We start from the raw sequence: 17,222 nt of genomic DNA, 5'->3' as shown, positions 1-17,222 counted from the left end.
ATCGAAGGCATACCTGAAACTCGGAGGAAGTGTACAAGCTCATAAATAAGCAGAGGGTGAGAGAGGAAGGCGAAGCAGTGACCTGCCCCCAGGAGAAGGCGACGAAGACCGCGTGTGGACAAAAGTGCTCCCGTTGAGGATGAAACTGGCGCCGCCTATGTGTTATACTACGCCGGGATCGGGATTCAGAGAGGATAAGCTAGCCGGAGCGCCGAGAGAGGAAGAGGCACGATGAGCAGAATGCGACGAAGAGGAGAGGCACAAGGAGTAGAAGGTGAGTGGCGAAATACCCAAAGCAGGTCGCGGACCGCACGAAAAGAGGCGCTAAAACCAATTCATCAACGAGAACACTTTTCAAAAAACCATTGTCTTTCAGTGCTATTAGACAACACTTTCGGCACCTATGTTGTCTTTGACCCAAAAAAAGCGCTAATAGATAACGCTCCCTGAATAACATTGTCTTTGATCTTTAAAAGACAACGTTTTTGACTAAAAGCGTTGTTAAAAAAAAGACAACAGTTTTTACAAAAAATGTTGTCGTCCTAGCATTGTGTATTAGGTTTTTTGTAGTAGTGAACACATGCATCTGAATTAGCTAACCACAACGTATAAATCGAAATGCATCACAACCAAGCCAAATATAAATCCACAAGTCTACGATAATAAAAACTACGCAAACGGAAGTATAACCACAACGAAATCTAAAATTGCTAGTCACTAAAGCAAATAGCAACAGTACTCGGCAACGGCGCCAACAACTTAATAGGTCTGTAAGTATACGGTCGTCGTTAAGTAATAAAAAGATATCGAACCACAAGGACTGTTGTTAGCTATAGTGATATCACAAGGCTAGTTGTCTAGACTCTAAAGGAAGCGGAAAAGCTGAGGATTTTGCATATGGTAGAGAGAGAGATTGGCTTGGGGATTTATGGATGAGATGGATAAGTCTAGGATTTTGGTTTCACATCAATGCTAGGTGACATCCCTAATTCATGTTTGTTCCCTTACTCTCAATGTTTACCACCTTGTGAGGATTCTAACCAAGATACCAACTCGACCTCTTCAGGCTTTGTCGGAATTAAATCATTAATCGTCTAACGCTATGATTACTAGTTTAGGACGATACCTAGATAGTCTGGTTCTATAGCTCTCCCGCTATCACCGGGCACTCCAGCAATACTACTTGTATACTACCCTCTGTCACCGAGTACCCAATTAAGGGACCCCTTCCTAGTCATCAATAGTCGTTAGCTATCTCCTAAGGGATTTTACCACCATATAAAGGTCACCTCGAAAAGTCTGATTAAAGGTTCATCTTCTATCACAAGGCACCCCGGTCATACGATCCTAAGATCCCCCTACATAGTAATCTACCCCTCATAATCATGCATATACGCTCACACAAATATTTCATCAAATACGTTCAAGGCACACAATATTTGAAACAAGTATAAACACTTCATAGAATAGGAAAAAATAACATGAACTAATTCTTACATCACCATCATTACATCAATGTTCATCCTATGTCCTAAACTCAAAAATCTGTTCCATTACAAGAATGTTATAACAAAAGACTTTGTTGGTGCAATCTTTGCCCCAAGTGCATTGAGTTTCAATGTTTGGCTAAACCATGTTTAAAGTTAGGCAATACTTGTGATCTAACATGTGTGATGCAAGTTTGCAGGAAAGTCCAGGTTGAAGACTTGGCAAAAGAAAAGTCCAAGCGTGGTCTTGGCAAAAGAAAAGTCCAAGTGGGAAGTCTTGGCAAAGGAAAGTCCAAGTGGTCTTGAAGTCTTGGCAAAGGAAAGTCCAAGGTTGGTCTTGGCAAAAGAAAAGTCCAAGTGGGAAGTCTTGGCAAAGGAAAAGTCCAAGTGGGAAGTCTTGGCAAAAGAAAAGTCCAAGTGGGAAGTCTTGGCAAGTCCAAGTGGGTAGTCTTGGCAAGGAAAAGTCCAAGTGGGTAGTCTTGGCAAGGAAAAGTCCAAGGTTGGTCTTGGCAAGGACTTGACATGACGAAGCTGATGGAAGCATCTCAGGCTAGTGCGAGGATGATGGAGCATCCAGGGAAGGCACGAGGCTATGGGAGGTGTTTGAAGGCCGAGGTCTAGGTCAAGAGAAGCTGAAATGGGATTTTTCAGCTTCACCAGTCGACTGGCCCTGCCAGCAGTCGACTGCTCATAAATCAGACGCACACAGAAAAATCAGTCGAGCCAGAGGAAGACAGGAGTCGACTGGGCAGTCGACTGGAGTATTGAAGTCGACTGATGCCAGTCGACTGGTCTTGGATCAGTCGACTGATATTTGAACGTTGGAGAAAGATGGCAAGCATTTAATGCGCTTTAATGCAAGATTTTGTTGCCGATTGAAGCCATCAGTCGACTGGCCCTGCCAGCAGTCGACTGATGTTGCAGAATTATAAAAGAAGCCTGCTCGAGATCTGATCAAGAATTCTGCCATTCTTTTGTCTCTTTGCGCTTCTTTTGAGAACTTGTTGTTCTCTGATTCTTTGCTTTCTTCCTCTCCTCCTAAATATTATTTCACATCATTTTGAGGAGAACGAAAAGGTTGTAAAGGTTTCTCCGCCTTCGAGGTTTTCGAGAAGGAGACGATTCATAGTGCAGCGGGTGTGTGCGTGCGTGTGGATCCTTGGATTAGTCACCTCTGCGGAGGTGGATACCAAGTAAACGAACCGGGTTAGCGTTGATCTATTATTTTCTCTATTATATTTTGCTTCCGCTAACACTCTTGCAGAGAAACAATCGAAGAAGATTCAAAAATGCTATTCACCCCCCTCTAGCGAACCAACCGATCCTAACAATTTTTCTTGGTTTATAAGGCTCCGCCTCAATGAGTTTTTCACCCAATAAATCTATTTTTATTTAATTGGACCCCGAACTAAAGTGGTAGAGCATCAAATTATCTTCAATTTGATGGGCGGACTGACCTATAATTCCATCTGAGCTGAAAGTTATGATGGTTCAAAATTTGGTCTGCAGTTTGGGCAGAGCACCCAATGTGGTTGTGGTCAGGAGGCACGACCATGCCATTTAGCATGACCTAGAGAAGTAATCGTTCTGTACACCCTGAATCAAAGTTGTAGATCTTGAAGCTTTCTACATTTTGACAGGTAGAACGGCCTATGGGTCAATCGGAATTGAAAGTTATGTCCATTTTACTTTAAGTCTGCAAAACTATCCAGACAGAGTACACAGTGTGGAATTTCTCCTTGAAGCATTCGCGGGCACGACCCCATCGTGGTCCTGCTCTAGAAGTAGGAACGGTCGTGTATGATAAGCACGACCACCCCTTACTGTCTTCGATCTGTTGGAGGAACACGATTGTACCTCTAGGCACAGCCAGGCCGTGTTTGAGCCTGGAAATGTGAGGCACGGTCGTGCCTAGTAGGCACGGCCGTGCTTTGCTTTGTTGCTCCTTTTCCTCCATTTCTTCATGTTTACTATGAAAGAAACCCGCTCGTGATGATGAGCACGGTCAGTGTGAGTCTCTTTTCTCCACTTCTTTCTCCACCATCAAATATGCATCGTTTTAGTTTTGAATCACATCCTGTCAATTAAAAACATACAAAGAGTATATCTCCGATCAAAAGAGTAGAAATAAGTAATAATAAATGAACAAGGTGTGATAAAGTAGATCATATGCAATGAATTACAAGTAGATGAGCGTTAAACAAGGCTAAAAATCATATATAACCTACGCTCATCATGCAGCGTGATCGAGTGGTAGCTTACGCTTCTCGTCAGCTGAAAGACCATGAGAAGAACTACCATGTTCATGATTTAGAGCTTGCCGCTATTATCTTTGCTCTGAAGATTTGACGATACTATTTGTACGGAGTTACTTTCGAGATATTCGCAGATCATAAGAGTTTGAAGTACCAGTTCACGCAGAAGGAGCTGAACCTCAAACAGAGACATTGGATGGAGTATCTGAAGGACTATGATTATACCATCAACTACCATCCAAGGAAAGCTAATGTGGTAGCTGATGCGCTCAGCCATAAGTCTCATGGGATTCTGGCTAGTCAGTGGGTGGCCATTACTGATCTTGTCTGATAGTTTTCTGAGTTGGGACTGGTGGAGCAAGGTTGTCAAACTCGCGATTCCAGTGTCGACTCGATTAGGGGTGCACAAACTCGTATCGTAAATTCGTATCGTAAACTCGTACGAGTTTACAGATAATCCAAAAAAGAGTTATAAAATATCAAATAATATATATTTGATCATAACTTCATAAGAACAATCACTATTTCACATATCTAATAAAAAAGCATAAACATAGTTATCAACAACATGTTTTCATATATAAAAAAAGACTAAACATGAAAATTTATCATGAAAAGATATGAAATTTTCAAAATTTATGTTTCAACATCAAGTTACAAAATGACAAATTTAAAATTTCATACAAAATAGTCCAATAGATACACCAAATAAGCTTCCATTGTCCAAATTTGATAAAAGGAAACATCAAACAAAGATTTCCTTTGTTTATCGAGTTTGACCGAGTTGACTCACGAGTTTATCGAGTTTACCGAGTTGACTCGCGAGTTTACGAGTTTACAAGGGGGGCCCGATTTTAAGCTGATTCAATACGGAATTGAAATAATAGTTCGTAAACTCGCCGAGTTGACTCGCGATTTTGACAACCTTATGGTGGAGCATAGTCGGACTCAGCAGGGTGTTCTAGTTTCAATGGTTGCTCAGTCAGCTTTAGTGGAGAAGATTAAGTCGACATAGGCTAGCGACCAGCATATCCAGTTCATCTGCAGCAAGGTGGGCTCCGGACAGCAGTCAGAGTTTTCTTGTGACACAGATGGGATACTTCGATTTTGAGGACGATTATGTGTTCCAGAGCAGCATCTGGTGAAGGAGAAATTATTACAGGAGGCACATCATTCTAAGTTTACGATACATCCAAGTGGTACTCGTATGTATCGAGACTTGAAGCACTCCTATTGGTGGAACGACATGAAAAGAGATATCACAGATTTTGTTGTGAGGTGTTTAGTCTATCAGTAGGTGAAGGTTGAATATCAGAGACCAGCCGGATTACTTTAGGAGATACCAGTACCTGAGTGAAAGTGGGATCATATCACGATGGATTTCGTTACCGACTTACCCAGGACCCGAAAGGGTCATGATGCGATTTGGGTAATCGTTGATCGATTAACCAAATCTGCGCATTTTCTTCCGATACGTCTAACTAATTCGCTGGATCGTTTGGCGGATTTGTACTATAGAGAGATTGTTAGATTACACGGAGTTCCTGTGAGTATTATTTCAGATAGAGATCCATATTTTACTTCACGGTTCTGGCAGAGACTACAGCAGGCACTGGGTACAGAGCTTCATTTTAGTACAACATTCCATCCATAAACAAATGGTCAGTCGGAGTGCACTATTCAGACTCTTGAGGGCTTGTTGCGAGCTTGTGTCATAGATTTCGATGGTAGTAGGGAGGATCACTTGCATCTAGTGGAGTTTGCATATAATAACAACTATCATTATACTATTCAGATAGCTCCCTTTGAGGCATTGTATGGTAGACCTTGTCGATCTCCGGTGTTGTGGGAGGAGATTGGCGAGCGATAGATGTTGGGTGGTCCGTAGAGTATTCAGCAGGATGCCGATCTTATGCGGGTTATTAAACGACGTATGTCAGAAGCTCAAGATCAACAGAAGAGTTATGCGGATCAGAGACGTCGGCCGCTAGAGTTTTCTATTGGAGATCATGTGTTCTTACGTGTATCACCCACAAAAGGGGTGAAGAGGTTCGGATTGAGAGGGAAGTTGACTCTGTGCTACATCAAACCATTTGAGATATTAAAGCGGATTGGCGAGGTGGCATATTGTCTGGCTTTACCGCCGACACTTGTTGGTGTTCATAGCATATTTTATGTTTCTATGCTGCAGAAATATGTACCCTATTCTTTGCGTGTTCTGAAGGAAGTACCTGTTCCTTCCAATCGGACGAGTCTTATGAGGAGATTCCGGTGTGGATTCTTGGCTATAAGGAGCGACAGTTACGGAACAAAATCATTCAACTTGTAAAAGTCGAATGGCAGCACCATACAGATGAGGAGGCTACTTAAGAGCTGGAGGATGCAATCCGGGATCGATATCCTCATCTATTTACATGAGATATGATTTTAATTATTATGGTAATTCAATACTGTAGTATGAAGATAATAAATTTGAGGATCAAATTTTTGTTAGTGGAGGAGAATGTAAAATACTAAAAATTTAAGAGGTTATTTGTAAACAAATTAACCCTAGATGTTGGGGTTTAAGGAAGGATTAAGGAAGCCCATTTAAGATGTTAATTAAAATAAAACCCTAAAGTTAATTATAATCCCAATTAATAGCCAAATAAATTAGCTAGTGGGTTATTGGATTTAGAACTTGGGCTTAACCCGTTAACCCAACCCACATAGACGACTTCAAAAATCCAATTACGGTTCCTTCTCACTCCGCGATTTCTTCTTCTCTGTTTTCCCGACATGGCCTCTGTTCCCTTCTCCTCCGCCGACGCCAAGTGATTACGCTGCCCCAACACCAGTGCCGAAGCTGAGGAATCGCCAGCGACCAGAGGTTGGATATGTTGGGGATTGGCTCTTGCCGGAAATGGTTGGAATCGCGCGAGTAGCGGTGGTACAGGCGGCGCAAAACAGGAGGAAGAGGTGATCGGTAAGGGGATGTTGAGCTGGGATTTTGGTTGTGCTTGGTTTCTTGAGATAATTTCATAAGGAGTGTCTTAAATCTTAATTGATTTTGGATTGTTTTCCTCTCCACAGCTCGTTTGCTGTGATCCGATTAGATTAAGGTCGGTAGGTTTTGACAGTGAAGAGTGTATCCAGGGCAAGATCGGCTCGAATTACGGTGAGTTCTTTCCTAGAATCTGATTAAGCTTTATTTCGACCATGGATTGAAGGTTGGTTTTGGATTTGGGGTTTTTACTAATTTTGCCGGTTATTGTTTGATCGAGATTAGTTGGGTTTGATAGATCTATTTTGGAATTTATTAGAGCTAGGTTTTGGATTTGGAATTAGGGGTTGATCATGTGTGAGGGATTGATCGGGTTGTGCTTGATTTTGTGGATTGGTTGCTTGATGTTGGGTTATGTTGATGGTCTCGGCTCTGTTAAAGGGGTCACTGTATATATCTATTGATTTTTATTTTTGTTGTAAGGGTTGGAATTAATGGAGTTAGGATTTGTTGACTGTTGGGTTTGATTTATTGAATCCGAGTGTAAACCAAGGGGATGGTGAAGTTGATTAGTTTAATTGGATTTTTATTGAATTAATTAGGTTAGGTAAAATCGATTAAAGTTAAGAATGGATTTAGCTAAATTGGATTTAAAAGATAAGTGAAGTTACTTGGATACAATTGGATTTTAGTGTGGATTGAATCATGGTTAGATTGGTTTAACTCTGGATTAGGTTAATTGGGATGTGTTAGATTAACCTAAATTTTGGTTAGGATTTACTTTATTATAAATTTAATATAATTGTGTATTTAGTGTTGTTATATTTTATAATTCATAGAACTGTGACTTGTGATCCTATTATGCACAGAATTTTTGTATTTTTTGGGGGTTTTGTTATTAACAGTCGTCAGATCAGGTGGGTATCCTATACTTGGTCACTACAGGCTTCATTTTTAGTGCATGATCTATTGTTATTTCTTTTAGCTATCCTGTTGCTACTCCTGTTACCTATGTTATTTACCTAGTTGATACCTTGTGTTACTCGTTGCTTGATACATGTCGGTTGACCTTTGATTGATCTATTCATTGCCAGTACAGTCTCAATTTTGTATCATTAACCTGTGCTTGGTCACTACAAGCTTCATTTTTAGTAGATGATCTATTATTATTGCTTTTAGCTATCTTGTTGCTACTCCTGTTACCTATGTTATTTACCTAGTTGATACCTTGTGTTACTCGTTGCTTGATACATGTCGGTTGACCTTTGATTGATCTATTCATTGACTGTATAGTCTCAATTTTATATCATTGACTTGTAAGGACTCATCCTGATTCATGTTGATTATTCTGAGTAGTTGTAGTTATTAATTGCTGAGTTAAACATCATAATATATATATGCTAGTAGTAGGTGTTGTTGACGGCTATTGGCTGTTGTTGTTGTTGGCACTCACCTGACACTGTGTTGTGGTGGGACAGGGGTGAGAGAATTTGTTGCGCCATGTTGGGTGTGACCAAGACTGGCTAGATAGCCCTCCTGAAATACTGCCCGCTCCCTACTTGATTAATAGTAGTTAGTTGTTGGAGCCTGTGCAGTTGTCCTGTTTGGCACCTCAGTTCACTGCACTGGGTGGGTGACTGGGGGTGGCGAGTGCAGATAGTGACCATGCATGTTGCCTGTGATGTGTGTTGCATATCTGCATGCATTTGCTGTTATATTATACTGCATTGTTGTTTACAGCATCTTTGTGTGTGGCTGTTGCACTTGTTTGATATATGATTATTGCATTGTATAACATGACATGCATTGTTTGAATTCACATAATTCCTATTACCATGATTCCTATTACCTGTTAAATAGTATTGACCTTTTCGTTTTGTATCATTTCTTTTCCTTATATATCATTTGTAGAGACTGTATCCATTTGTTATCTCTGTTGATATATATATACATGTTGTGCACTTCTATTCTATATTCCATTGAGTATCTAATATTCACTACTCAGACCTCGAGGTTGTCTTTTATTCTCCCCAGGTAGTAGATAGGATTGTACTTGGAGCTTGGAGATCTGCCAGACTGCTTCCATCTCACAGCAGGAGATTTTGTGTGGTGGTTTGTATAAATTCCAGTTGTATTTGGTTTGTGGATTTTATCCGTGGACTTGTGAAGTACTTATGTGCTTATTTGTTGTGTGGATCTGATTATGTTTCTGCTGCGAAACTTTTGCTATCTTATGTGGATTTGTCATTTACACGTTTTGATTTTTGTACATATGTTAGGTTAATAGTTTGTGGTCGTGTGTGCCTTATTCTTAGAGTTTAGTATATGTTATGCATCTGTGATATATGGATTGTGGCCGTGTTGGCCTTTATATGTATATATTCAGGGAAATTGTCATTGTTACAGGGGAGATGTTGTCAAAATTTTTCGGACAGCCGTCTCCCGAGACGTGACATCAAATCTGTTAAAAGTCTGGTCCAACCTTATATGAATGCCCGGATTGAAAATCCAAGCGCCCCGAACCGCTTCCCGAACACCGCCCATGATTTTGCGTAGGCGCACTCAGTTTTAGAATCAAGGCACTTGGATATTCTTTCGAGACACCCCGGAGCAAAATCCGAGCGCCCCGATTCTAATCTAGAAGCCTGGAATTGGTTTATAAAAGAGATTGAACCCCCACAATCCCAAATCGCACAAAACCTCTTCTAACCTCAAAAATCCTGTCTTCCCGTGTCGTCGCCAAGCGTATAGATCTTCAGGTTCTTATTTCTCCTCCGAAAATGCTTAGGCAAGCCCCCAAAATTATTCTAAAATAATTTAAATTAATGTTTTCTTAGTTAAAACTTTATTTTATGTATTAGGATTAAGAGGAAGACTATTGAGGCTGGTACCTCTAGTACCCCTAGTACAGACCCCAGGTTCCTCTCTGAGGAACATAAGATTAAGTTTGCATCATTGATACTTGTACTCCTGCATTTTAGATATATATGTACGATCATACATACCATCCATGGAGGTCATAGAGCATTACGACCTTCAACAACTACTATATTGTACTAGCCTGATTAACATGATTTTATGTGTCGAGTTGTACAATAACCTAGTTCAGATCGATAATCTAACTGATTCCATCGAGGTAGTGGGGAGGGATATCATCATATCACCCCCCCCCCCCCCCCCCGTCATTAGAGAACACTTAGAACTTAGACATTCATCATGCCCATTTTCCTGCTACCCCCTAGGGATGTACTTTTTGAGGATCCCTACTCACATATCATCCTAGACCTCATGCATTTATATTTCTTTGGAAAGGAGAGAGTTTCCACAGTGATCCAGTTATCTTATATTAGACTAGAGTGCAGGACTATGTCCTATACAGAGACTTAGTTACCTGCATTTGACCCCTGACCACCATGGACGTCACGATGATGCGACCATTCCATACATTTCTTCTATATGCATTACTTCATAGATTAGACATAGACATTAGTTTGCATATTTTTCATGCTATCATTTTTTCATCTGAGATTGCCACCAGTAGGAGGATACATATGTCCTACTGTCATATTTTAACATCGCTCCTAGCATCACTTGGATTTGACCTCACCGTAGGTGAAGTCAAACCAGCTAATGAGTTTAACATGTTAGGACCTAGGAGTTTTTCATTATCTAGGGTACATATAGCTGAGGATAGGGTTCTATCTTGGAGACGAGGGCACCAGCCTCAGCCACCGCCAACCGTAGCCGTCGAGGAGGAGGACAATGATCTTGACCTAGCTGACCTTCAACATCTCCCCCCACCTCCACCTCCTATCACTCTAGAGCATAGAGTGATCAGACTTAAAGAGGTAGTCCATTGTCTGCACGAGTTAGTCACTTCTTACCATCAGTCTATGACCAGTCAGTTCTAAAGTCAAGAGGAGAGGAATAGGGCTAGGCATTTTGAGCTGATGGATATGCTCAGATCTTGGAGCATGGGTCATCCTCAGCCACCTCCCCAGTAGACCTAGATTTTTTTTCCTTTAACTTATATTACCTTATTGTTGAAACTTTGATTTACTAGTACATTTCTCTATTTTTAGCATTTCATTTATCATGTTTGAATAATTGCTTGCAATTAGGACTATGTTTAGTAGATTAAGATCAAAATTTTCTTTCTTTTCAAAAACTCATATTTTTAAATCTATTATTACTTAGTTTTTCAAAATGGTTTTAAAAGTTTGCTTTAATTTTTTAAAAACTTAGTTTCAAATTTTGACTTTCAAAAGTAAGAAGAAACTTTTTGGCCCTAGTTTAGATTTCTCCACTAGAAATCATACACCTATAGATCTAGGTTGACGCATCTCACAAAGCACACTAGATAACTTGATTGTGTATTGTGAAACCTAGAATAGTGTGAGATGCATAGGGTTCTAGCCTAAGTTTCAGATAGTTAAGTCTGTGCATCGAACCAAAACTTGAGCTATAAACACAAACAATGGATCAAGTTAAGTGTTTATGCTTAGCATAAGCTAACTAGAATGATATACTTAAACTTAACCAATTTGGTCAAACTACTATCTTCTGGTAGTTAGCTAAAACCTAAGTTGTACATTTGTCCAAAAAGGATTTTTTTTTTTAAGTATTTTTTTGATATATAACATGCTTGGACGCACACCTATTTTTTAAATGTGATTATTTTTTTAATTATGTCAAAGGAGGAGAGATAAACAACATTTCAATTTCTAAAGTTATTCAAAATATTTTTTTGAAAATATATTTCTTTTAAAAAATAAGTATTGACTTTTTAAAAATATTTTTTTAAATTAAAATAGGACTTGAATGGTTTTGCATTAAGTTGATCAAAATTAAACCATATCAAGTTTAGAGGGAGAGAAGAAAATTTTCAAAAAAAATTTCTTAAAATCAAGCACATCAGGGGGAGTCCTAAAAATAGGGGGTGTCAAAAATTTGTTGACTACTTGTAATAACTACTTTATTACTTGCAATAACTACTTCAATGTTTATTTTTTCACTATAAATATTTTTTTAACTTGAAACTTAGGTTGTCATAATCAAAAAGGGAGAGATTATTGATGGAGAAAGCACCAGATGATCGAACCTTAGTTTTAATAATGGAAAAAGGTTCAAGTTAAGTGTATGACATTTATTGATGAGTTAATTTAAGTGTGCAGGTAACACAGGAAAGCCCTAGTTGCGACTAGTCGCTGCAGTAGGAGATGTGCTGCTTCTCGTGATCCCGAGCCCGAGCACAAAAGAGCTCACGTCGTGTCTTCCTCGACGCGACGAGAGTGCGGCAAGAGGAGGTGGCTGGTTTCGCGCGCGACGGAGAGCGCAGCCGGAGGAGGCGGCGGAGGCGTTCGAATTTGCAGTGGCCGGAAGAGAAAGACTCGGTCGTCGCTGACAGAGGAGACGGCACGTCGCGCGTTCGGATTTGCAGTCGACCGGAAGGGAAAGACTCGATCACTGCTGGCGGAGAAGACGGCGCGTCGCTTGCTGGAAAGACAAGCTGGGAAGAAGAAGCGAAGGTGGCGCCGCGACGTAGCTTTCCTTGATCAACGACATTCTAGAGTGGGGAGGCTTCGCGAGATAGGGAGGAACAGACGTGCGCATGGGTCGAGACGCGGAAGGCGACAGCGAAGAGAGAGAGAGAGGAGAAAGAATTAGGGTTAGGCGGATAAACCTAAATCCTCTGGCTCTGATACCATATGAAAATAATATCAGAAAATCTTATTCATATTATAAGAAATAAGCTCCCCTATTTATACACAAATATAGGTACCTATTCTTGAAGAATTATTCTAAAAGAAATATTTATCCTAAAAAGGATATTTATTCCTAAATATTCTAACAGTATCAAAGTTAAAAATAATAGTCAAGAGTGTACTCAGTGAGTCAAAGGGACGTACACCACCAAGTAAAAAATCTTAGTGATGAAATAAAAAAAAAGTGAAGGAAAAAACGAATGATCTATAAGGTATCATATACTTGTAAGAATGAGAAAAACTTAAAAAATATACAACATCCAAGAAAGAGACCAAAAAAACAGTGAAGGAAGCTAATAATAAAATTTTTCAACACTTATATTGAAAATTGATACAAAAGAAGGGAAAAAGACATTTGCAAAATAGATAAAGCAAGAGAAAAGAAAACAAGAGATCTTATTCAAATAATATGTATTAAAGATGAATGTAATAGAGTATTAATAAATGATGAAGAAATAAAAGAGCGATGAAAAAGATATTTTCATTAATTTTTTAATGAAGATTTAGGTGGCCAACTTAACTTAGATAATTTAAATAAGTCGAATAAGTATAAAAATTTAAATTTTTATCGTAAAATTCAAATTTCAAAAATAAAAAAAACTTTAAATGAGATGCAAAATAGAAAAGCAATTAGACTATATGATATTCCGATAAAGACATGGAAATATCTAGAGAAACAAGGTATTAAATAGCTTACAAAGTTATTCAACATAATATTGAAAACTAAAAAAAATATTCAAACAATAGAGGGTAAGTATTCTAGTTCTCTTATATAAGAATAAAGGAGATGTACGAAATTGTGCAAACTATAAGGGTGTTAAACTAATGAGTCATACTATGAAACTTTGGGAAAGAGTAATAAAAAAAAGACTAAGGAAAAAGACCACGATGATCGAAAATCAATTTGGATTTATGTCTGAAGTGTCGACAATAAAAGTTATACATCTTCTTAAACAACTACTTAAAAAATATCGAAAACAGAAGCAAAACTTACATATGGCATTCGTCAACCTAAAAAAACTTATGATAAAACCCCAAGGAAAATAATATGAAGAATTCTAGAAAAGAGAAGTGTTAGCATAATATATATTGAACTAATTAAAGATATATATAAGGATGCAATAACAAAAGTGAAAAATTCAGACGGATTAACCGAAGCATTTCCCATAAAAATAGAGTTATATCAAGAATCAGTGTTAAGTGACTATCTTTTTACACTAATCATGGATAAACTCACTAGGCATATCTAAGATATGGTACCGTAATGCATGTTGTTTCCAGATGATATTATTTTGGTAGATAAAACATGTAAAAGAGTAAATGCTAAACTCGAATATTCGAGGAAAACGCAAGATGTGAGATTTTCGACTTAGTAGAGTAAAGACAGAATATATGAAATTTAAGTTTAGTAATATTAGACGTAATGAGACAATTATTAAGATACGAGATGACGAATTATTTGTAACAGAGAGTTTTAAGTTCTTAGGATCATTTTTGCAAAATGATGGAGAGATTGAGAGATATTTTACATAAAATACAAACGAAATGATTTAAATGAAAGAGTACGTCAAGTGTTCTATGTAATCGTAAAGTACCTCTAAAATTTAAAAAAATTATAAAACCACGATTAGACCTGCTATATTATATAGAGTTGAATGTTGGATTATAACTCAAGCACATGAACAAAAGATGAGAGTTGCAGAAATAAAAATGTTAAGGTGGATGCACAGACATACAAGAATGGACAGGATAAGATGTGGTTTACATCCATAGATATTTTTACACCTACTCATAGATATTTTTATAGAACCCTTTAGTTTTGTCACATAGATGTGGTTTACACATGTAATCAAACATAATTAGGGTCATTGCCACATGGATAATTCAACAGATGGACCCTGCTAACATTGAAAACTCAACATGATGAATTGAATTTAGTTTATGGGAGAGAATGATGCAAGAATGGCTATTCTAAGTCATTATGTGTAGCAAGCTTTTTCTTTCTTTTTCACTTTTTCTTTCTACAAGATGTATACTTATTTTGTTGTCTATTTTTGTTATTCTAAAAGGTATAAATGTTGGTGCAATTTGCCTCTAGGTGATTAGGATTGATCACAAGTTTTGATGTTTGGAGAAATAGTTTAAGTTGAAATTACCTTGGTATTTGATGTGTATTTGGTCATGTAGGACTTGGTAAAATACACATGGAGACTACTTGGCATAGACAAAGTCGGTTGGATACCCGATGGATCGAGGTACATGGAGACCAGAGAAGCCTGGCCTAGGACATCTAAGGGATTATAGGATGAGAGTAACAGGAGTGCAATTATGCCTATGGAGGCAAACTATATAGGCAGATTTTGAAGGATGGCACGTTGAGTGAGTTAAGAATTGAAAAATCCGTATTTAAGGGGAGAGTCTGAATCTCAACTTAGGCAGACTTGATGAATTTAGTAAATTGATGAGTTGACTTGTGGGTGAGTTGACTAAGTAGTCGACTTGAGGACTCTAGCTAGCGAAACAAAATGTTTATGTTTAGAGCTACTAAAGTCAGGCAACTAAGAAATTAATTCAGTCAACTGACGGTGGTTGAGTCAATTAGGCAGTCGACTCAGGCTGCTTGGCTAAAAAATAGAATGTTTCTGTTTGCACTTTAGTCGACTAGAGAGGTCAACTAGGATCAATCAACTAATGAAAGAATCCAGATGATTAACATACAGTAGAAAAGTTAGAGAAAGATTTTTGATGGAAAAAAGCTATGCAATAACAATCGAATCGTGCATCAATCAACTGATGGTAATAAGATGAACAATTTTCTATGCAAGCATAGCAAAATAATAGCCAACAACTAAAGAGATTGGAGACCTATTTAAGGGAAATAAGATGGAACGATTTGAAGCTAATGCTTATTGTAATTCTCTCCCTCATTTATAGGTCACCTAATAATTTACTAAAAGCTTGTAAGAAGTTTCTCATCTCCAGAAAATACATAGGGGTTTCAGGAATGATCTACTAAAGGATTATAGGTCATTGAGTAGAAGCCTTAGGACTATTGAACCATGTAAATGTGTGAGTTAATATTGGTAATTTCTTTTGTTTTCATTTCTGTTGCATGCTTGTAAGTTAACCTCACAAGTAGAAATGGTATTCAACCCCCTTCCCCCCAAATCTACCTTATAGCCATCTCTACCTCTTGGTTGTAACACAAAAGGCATGATTCCTAGTGATAGTATTCATAGCTCGATTGTATTGACAAATATTCTATTCAATCGTCAATGTGAAGGATTAAAATGTCACATTGGGACATTCTTTAGGACAGTGTTTTATAGTATTTTTTTTCTTTTTTTTGTATGATAATTTTGAGTTACCATTCAATTGGAGTTTGCTTCAACCACTAAATAAGACTAGCTTTGTTCTCAGAGTAGAAGGGCAAAACGTTACTGACATGAAATTGGAACGTCAATGAGGCAATGTGATTAAATAAAAAATGATATTAAACATGCATGTAGACAGCTTGAAGGGAAACCGATGTTGATTAATTGTTAAATTTAAGATGAATGGAGAGCAAGCCCTTACCTAGTACTACCTTCCTGCTCACCCTGTTCATCATCTGCAGCCTCTCCTATTGCACTTGTTGAAATTGAGTTGGAGCTCCTTCCGCTCCCGCCTTCTTCCTCGTCCAGATGAGACTCCTCGGGCATCTGCCTACGCCTGTACTCAATACACACACAAACCATATGCAGCACACACTGTAGCGCATACCCAACGATCCACAACCGAAGAGGCATCGACGGCGTCTCATCCTTGCTCATGATCAACACTCCGACGCCGACACCCACAAAGGCCAGGTTCCACAGGATATCGAGGAACACCACGGGCTTGGAGTAGGCCCAGTCGCTTTGCCGCTCCTCTAGATGCGCTGCCGCAGTCTCCCGCACCATCATCGACGGCTCCCTCATCATATGACGGCTGCTAGCCCGACGGAGGAACCGAGCGGCGCGGAGGAGGCCCCGACCACGTCCGGAGCGGCGTCCGCCGTTGCGGATGCCGAGGAATGGGGTAGGGTCGACGCCGGAGACAGCACCGGAGATCGGAGGGCTCGATGTAGCCATCCCAACGATCGAATACAAGAAATTAGGTACGAAAGCTGGAAATCTTTCCCTATAACTGACAGATCCGATTGCTTCCAGTCATGTAGATCGAAATCGAGACGGAAGAAGGGTGAGAGAGTAGGAAGAATGATATCTTCAGAATTCACGTGGCTCTCGTTTTGCAGAACCAGCAACAGAAGCCAACGCGTAACCGGGTGCCTACTGCACGCGACCAGACCTGTGGATCGCGAACCACGGGAACGAATATGTCCCAATGTCCGGACTACGTTTATGTTTATGGGTGAACAGTAGCTAGTCTCCGTATGGCTTGAGCTGGTTAACACTATCAGACTTTTGAGGTATAGTTGAGTTTGAATTATTCAAGTAGATTAAATTTTGATGAAGCTGAATCAATGCACTCTTATATCATAATTAATTATATATTTTTTATTTATCTTCTTATAGATGATTATAAAATCAATCATATAAAATCGTTGGATGATAAATTTCACTTTTTATTAAAAAAAAATAAACAATACCATTAGAGTTTATCGACTTGATCCACCACAGCCCTGTGTCATGTTAGATATTAGCTCCATGCAGCACTTCGTATTTTTTTCCTGTAAAATGATAAGGGTAAC

At 38.9% G+C, this 17,222-nt stretch overlaps 1 protein-coding gene and 1 long non-coding RNA gene across 2 annotated transcripts; one reads left to right on the top strand and one right to left on the bottom strand.

The window, feature by feature from the left end:
- Positions 1-6,511: 6,511 nt before the first annotated feature.
- Positions 6,512-8,947, top strand: LOC141812923 (uncharacterized). Its single transcript, XR_012600368.1, has 3 exons — positions 6,512-6,707; positions 6,815-6,899; positions 8,760-8,947. It is a non-coding gene; the product is annotated as an uncharacterized LOC141812923 (long non-coding RNA).
- Positions 8,948-16,029: 7,082 nt separating this feature from the next.
- Positions 16,030-16,815, bottom strand: LOC141813975 (E3 ubiquitin-protein ligase At4g11680-like). The gene has a single exon (XM_074701979.1). The coding sequence runs from the start codon at positions 16,600-16,602 to the stop codon at positions 16,063-16,065; it is 540 nt and encodes a 179-aa protein (XP_074558080.1). The 5' UTR covers positions 16,603-16,815; the 3' UTR covers positions 16,030-16,062.
- Between the last annotated feature and the right edge of the window lie 407 nt (positions 16,816-17,222).

Source organism: Curcuma longa, chromosome 20, assembly GCF_044706935.1.
Source record: "Curcuma longa cultivar G26 ecotype Majalengka, Jawa Barat chromosome 20, ITB_CL_G26_1.1, whole genome shotgun sequence".
NCBI lineage: Eukaryota > Viridiplantae > Streptophyta > Magnoliopsida > Zingiberales > Zingiberaceae > Curcuma > Curcuma longa.
Note: the sequence above shows the minus strand (reverse complement) of the source record. Positions and strands in the feature narration are given on the sequence as shown.